Here is a 3,804-nt window from a genome sequence, read left to right as displayed (position 1 = left end):
GCCAAGTTTGAGCTGTCTTTGAGAAACACTGTCAAACAGAAGAACAACAGCGATCCTCCCTGCCCCCTGGAACTTGTTATCGATGGCAACAGGCTCAGCCACCCCATCCCATCACGTGGAAGGTGGATGCACACACATGTTCACACACTTCCATGAGCATTCATGTACACACATGCAAACAAATACAGAGGCTGGTCTGCCAGATGGGTTTAAGAGAAACATAGAACAACTTAGTGTTTTGTTCAACTATAAAAACAGACAAATTGTGACGGGTACTTCTGACTGTATTTTAGTTGCTAAGGTTCTTGGATTGGTGGAGGAGAAGCTGAAGAGCTGAGGCGCTAAATCCTGACCTCAGTGTTGGCCACTGGTTCCTGTTATGCTACAGAAGACTTGCATCATTTAACTAAAATTCTCTCAAAACCTTTGTTCATTTCAGACTGCACAGGGTGTCACTTAGCCCCACATACAAACTTCTTCTGGTTTCCTTTAACTCCTACTCCACCTCTCGCCCAGCGTCAGCCTGCTCTCCAAACACTGCTCCCATCAAAACTTAAAATACTGCATGTGTTTCTGAAGCATTTTTATTTGCTTTCAGATTCAGTGCACAACTACAACATTACAGCACATATGCATGCATTGTTGTACTTTTAACAATTTGCACTACAAAAACAAGGCAGATGGTGACAGGTAAAGACGTCTTCCAAGTATAGTATAAAATATATTGTCATCTCCAGGTTAAGTTTTGAGAGAAGCAGTCTGAGACACTGATTTATCAATACAATTTTGTCTTTTAAGCTATATTTTAATGTTCTACACACCTCACTGAAGGCAGTATCTCCTCTAAATACTTCTGCCAATAGGCACAGAGCTTCACCATGGATGGTCTGTTTTGAACTACCACAAACTCAGTGGAAGCTCATTCCTCTGGTATGTGTGGAGGTGGGAGAGAGTGGGAAGAAGAGACAGAGAAAGTGCAGCTGTCAGCTGATGCTAGTGGGATAGACATAGGTTGAGCAGTGACTGCATTCTCATGTAATGCTCTTGTAAATTTCATGAACACTGTGAAAGGCCACTGAGCTACTTGGGGATCATGCACACACACACACACACACACACACACACAAACACACACACAGACACTGCCTTAGTCCCTACTCAAGATGAAGAATTATAGGAGACAGACATCAGAACAAGGACAGATGAGGATGGGGTAGATGCAATGTCTGTGTGTTTGTGTGTGTGACAGGTAGCCATCAACCAGTATCCAGACAGCACACACTTGGGAACTAAAGCAACACACACACACACACATAGACACAGACTTTAAACCATCAATAATAAGACCTGGGCAGGTGGAGGAACTAAACGGTCGGAGTGATAGGTACATATAAGGAGGGGTGGAGGGTTACAAAATAAAGAATATATCCATCAACATATTGTACATGAGAGAGAATGTTAATAAATAAATTTGAAGTTACAAATCTGTTGAAAACTATGATTTGACAAGGAAAAAGTCTGTCTTGTCAGTCCTGTCTGCAGAGAGTGTAAGCAGACATCTTGCTGTAATGACAGCTGCGTCTCTCGGGCCCTGGGAATCAGACCGGTTCAGCCCACTCCAGTTTATGTGTGAACTACTGAAGCTCACTCTCTTCTCCCTGTAGTTAGTTAGTCCCGTTCCCTGGACTGGTTCATGCCTGTTTCGTCCACTTCTGGGCTACACACTTCACCACAACTGGACTAAGCTTAGCTGAGGTTAGGCTGGGTTAGCCACCTTTAGCTGAAATGATGGTGGAGCCCTCCTTGGTCTCAGTCTTCCCTCAGCTGGTAGCGGCCCTCTCGCCAGACACACGAAGGGGCAGCAGATTGGTTATAATACTCATATGAATTTATAGTTGTTGTAGCACAGATAGGCTGACTCTGAAAGCAGTGCTGTCTTTAAATAAAAAAGTGGATAAACAAAATAGCCACTCCAATGTTGAGCAGAATCACCATGACAACCAGGATAGAGCTGTAGGCCTGCGTGGGAGAGTGAGAGAAAGAGAGAAAAGGAGAGCGTGTCAGTAATAAGGACACACACAAAGCTGTTTTCACACGTACAGTAAATCTAGAATGCATAACACATGCAAATGTACACACAATTATTTGTATTCATTCTTTTACCACTGCCACAAGGCACAGAACAAGAGCCAGTCCATTTATTACCACAGTTGATCATGAATACATCAATAGACATGATATGTGGTGTAAGAGGATTACACCAGCTGAAGAGAAAGTAAAGTAAAACACAGGCCTTAAATGAACCAGTGGTCAAATGTATGTGGTAGGGTGTTTTGCTTTAATGCAAAATAAGGACCAAACTGCTGTTTTTTACATAAAGGCAACTCTCCTTTTGTTCATCTGCATATTCCTGTGAAATTGTTGGGTGGTTTTGTTGTTGAAGTCATTTCACACTTTTAATGTCACCTTCATTGGACCTTGCAAAACTACATGTGCATCAGTCATCCCACTGCTGTCAGGTGAATTCTGGTAACTATCACTTGTGGTGGAGGATGCTCTTTTACTAGTTCAGAAAATTCTACAGCTGCTGCAAAAAACGTTTAAAAATACAAATGAACTCAAACACATGCATGGTGTCAATTTAAACACAATGCTGTGACATTTTGAAGATGTTTTGCACCTGGCAGCCACAGTTTCCTCTCTATTAAATACCTGTTGGCATTGATTTCTGTGCTGCTGTGTTTTGCAGTATACTAACTTTATCTAGCCCATTTTCTTTTAAAAATACATTCACACTTGTCACTTTTTTTGTCAGGAGTTAAGAAAAGTTATCAGGGACTGTGCTTACTTGAGAGTGCTCTACAGCCAACAGAGAAGATGAAACAAAAAATCTTTGCTTAGTGTGAAGTTTAAGGACTAAGACAGAAATCAAGTCCCTGACTTATCTACAGTGAAGAAGAACTTTTAACAGCAGCTGTCAAGTGATCACAAGTATGATCAGAGCAGGAATTTCCCAACAGAGAAAAGATGTTATCTTACATCTGCTCCATAGTTCATAACCAATCAACCATAACATTATGACCACTGACAGGTGAAGTTAATAACGCTGACTAGCTTGTTATTATGGCACCAGTCAGTGTGTGGGGTATATTAGGCAGCAAGTGAACATTCGGTCCTCAAAACCAATGTGTTGGAAGCAGGAAAAACCAGCAAGTGTGATTTGAGTGACTTTGTTAAGAGCCAGACTGTGATGGCTGACAGCTGGGTTAGAGCATCTCCCAGACTGCAGGTATAGTTGGGTGTTCCTAGTCTGCAGTGGTTAGTACCAACAGTAGTCCAAGGAAGGACAAGGTCATGGGCGCTCAAGGTTTATTGATGATGAGGTTCATCTATGATACAATAAATTTTTTAATATCATTCATCCTTTTCAAACTCTTTTATTATGGTGTGGACAGGAAGAGAAATGGGGTAGGAGTGATCCTGAAGGAGGAGCTGGTGAGGAATGTTTTAGAGGTGAAAAGAGGGTCAGACAGGGTGATCAGTTTGAAGTTAGAAATCAAATCAAATCAAATTTTATTTGTATAGCACCAAATCACAACAAAAGTAATCTCAGGACACTTTACAAAGTAAGGTCTAGACCTTACTGTTATCACTATTATTACAGAGGGAAAACCCAACAAATCCCCCTTGAGCAAGCACTTGGTGACAGTGGGGAGGAAAAACTCCCTTTAACAGAAGAACCCGCCGACAGATCCCGGCTCTTGGTGGGCGGCCTTCTGCCTTGACCGGTTGGGGTGAGTGGAT

At 42.1% G+C, this 3,804-nt stretch overlaps 1 protein-coding gene across 1 annotated transcript in view; it reads right to left on the bottom strand.

Annotated features, from left to right (window-relative positions):
* Positions 1–6: 6 nt before the first annotated feature.
* The window catches only part of jph3b (junctophilin 3b), a 121,593-nt gene continuing 117,795 nt past the window's right edge, over positions 7–3,804 (bottom strand). The window contains 1 exon segment of the mRNA XM_020604304.1: positions 7–2,019. Within this exon segment, the coding sequence (XP_020459960.1) occupies positions 1,939–2,019 (81 nt within the window). The 3' untranslated portion in view covers positions 7–1,938.

Source organism: Monopterus albus, unplaced genomic scaffold (genome assembly GCF_001952655.1).
Source record: "Monopterus albus unplaced genomic scaffold, M_albus_1.0 scaffold65.1, whole genome shotgun sequence".
Lineage (NCBI taxonomy): Eukaryota > Metazoa > Chordata > Actinopteri > Synbranchiformes > Synbranchidae > Monopterus > Monopterus albus.
The sequence above is the reverse complement of the archived record's forward strand: the minus strand, read 5'-3'. Positions and strand labels throughout refer to the sequence as shown.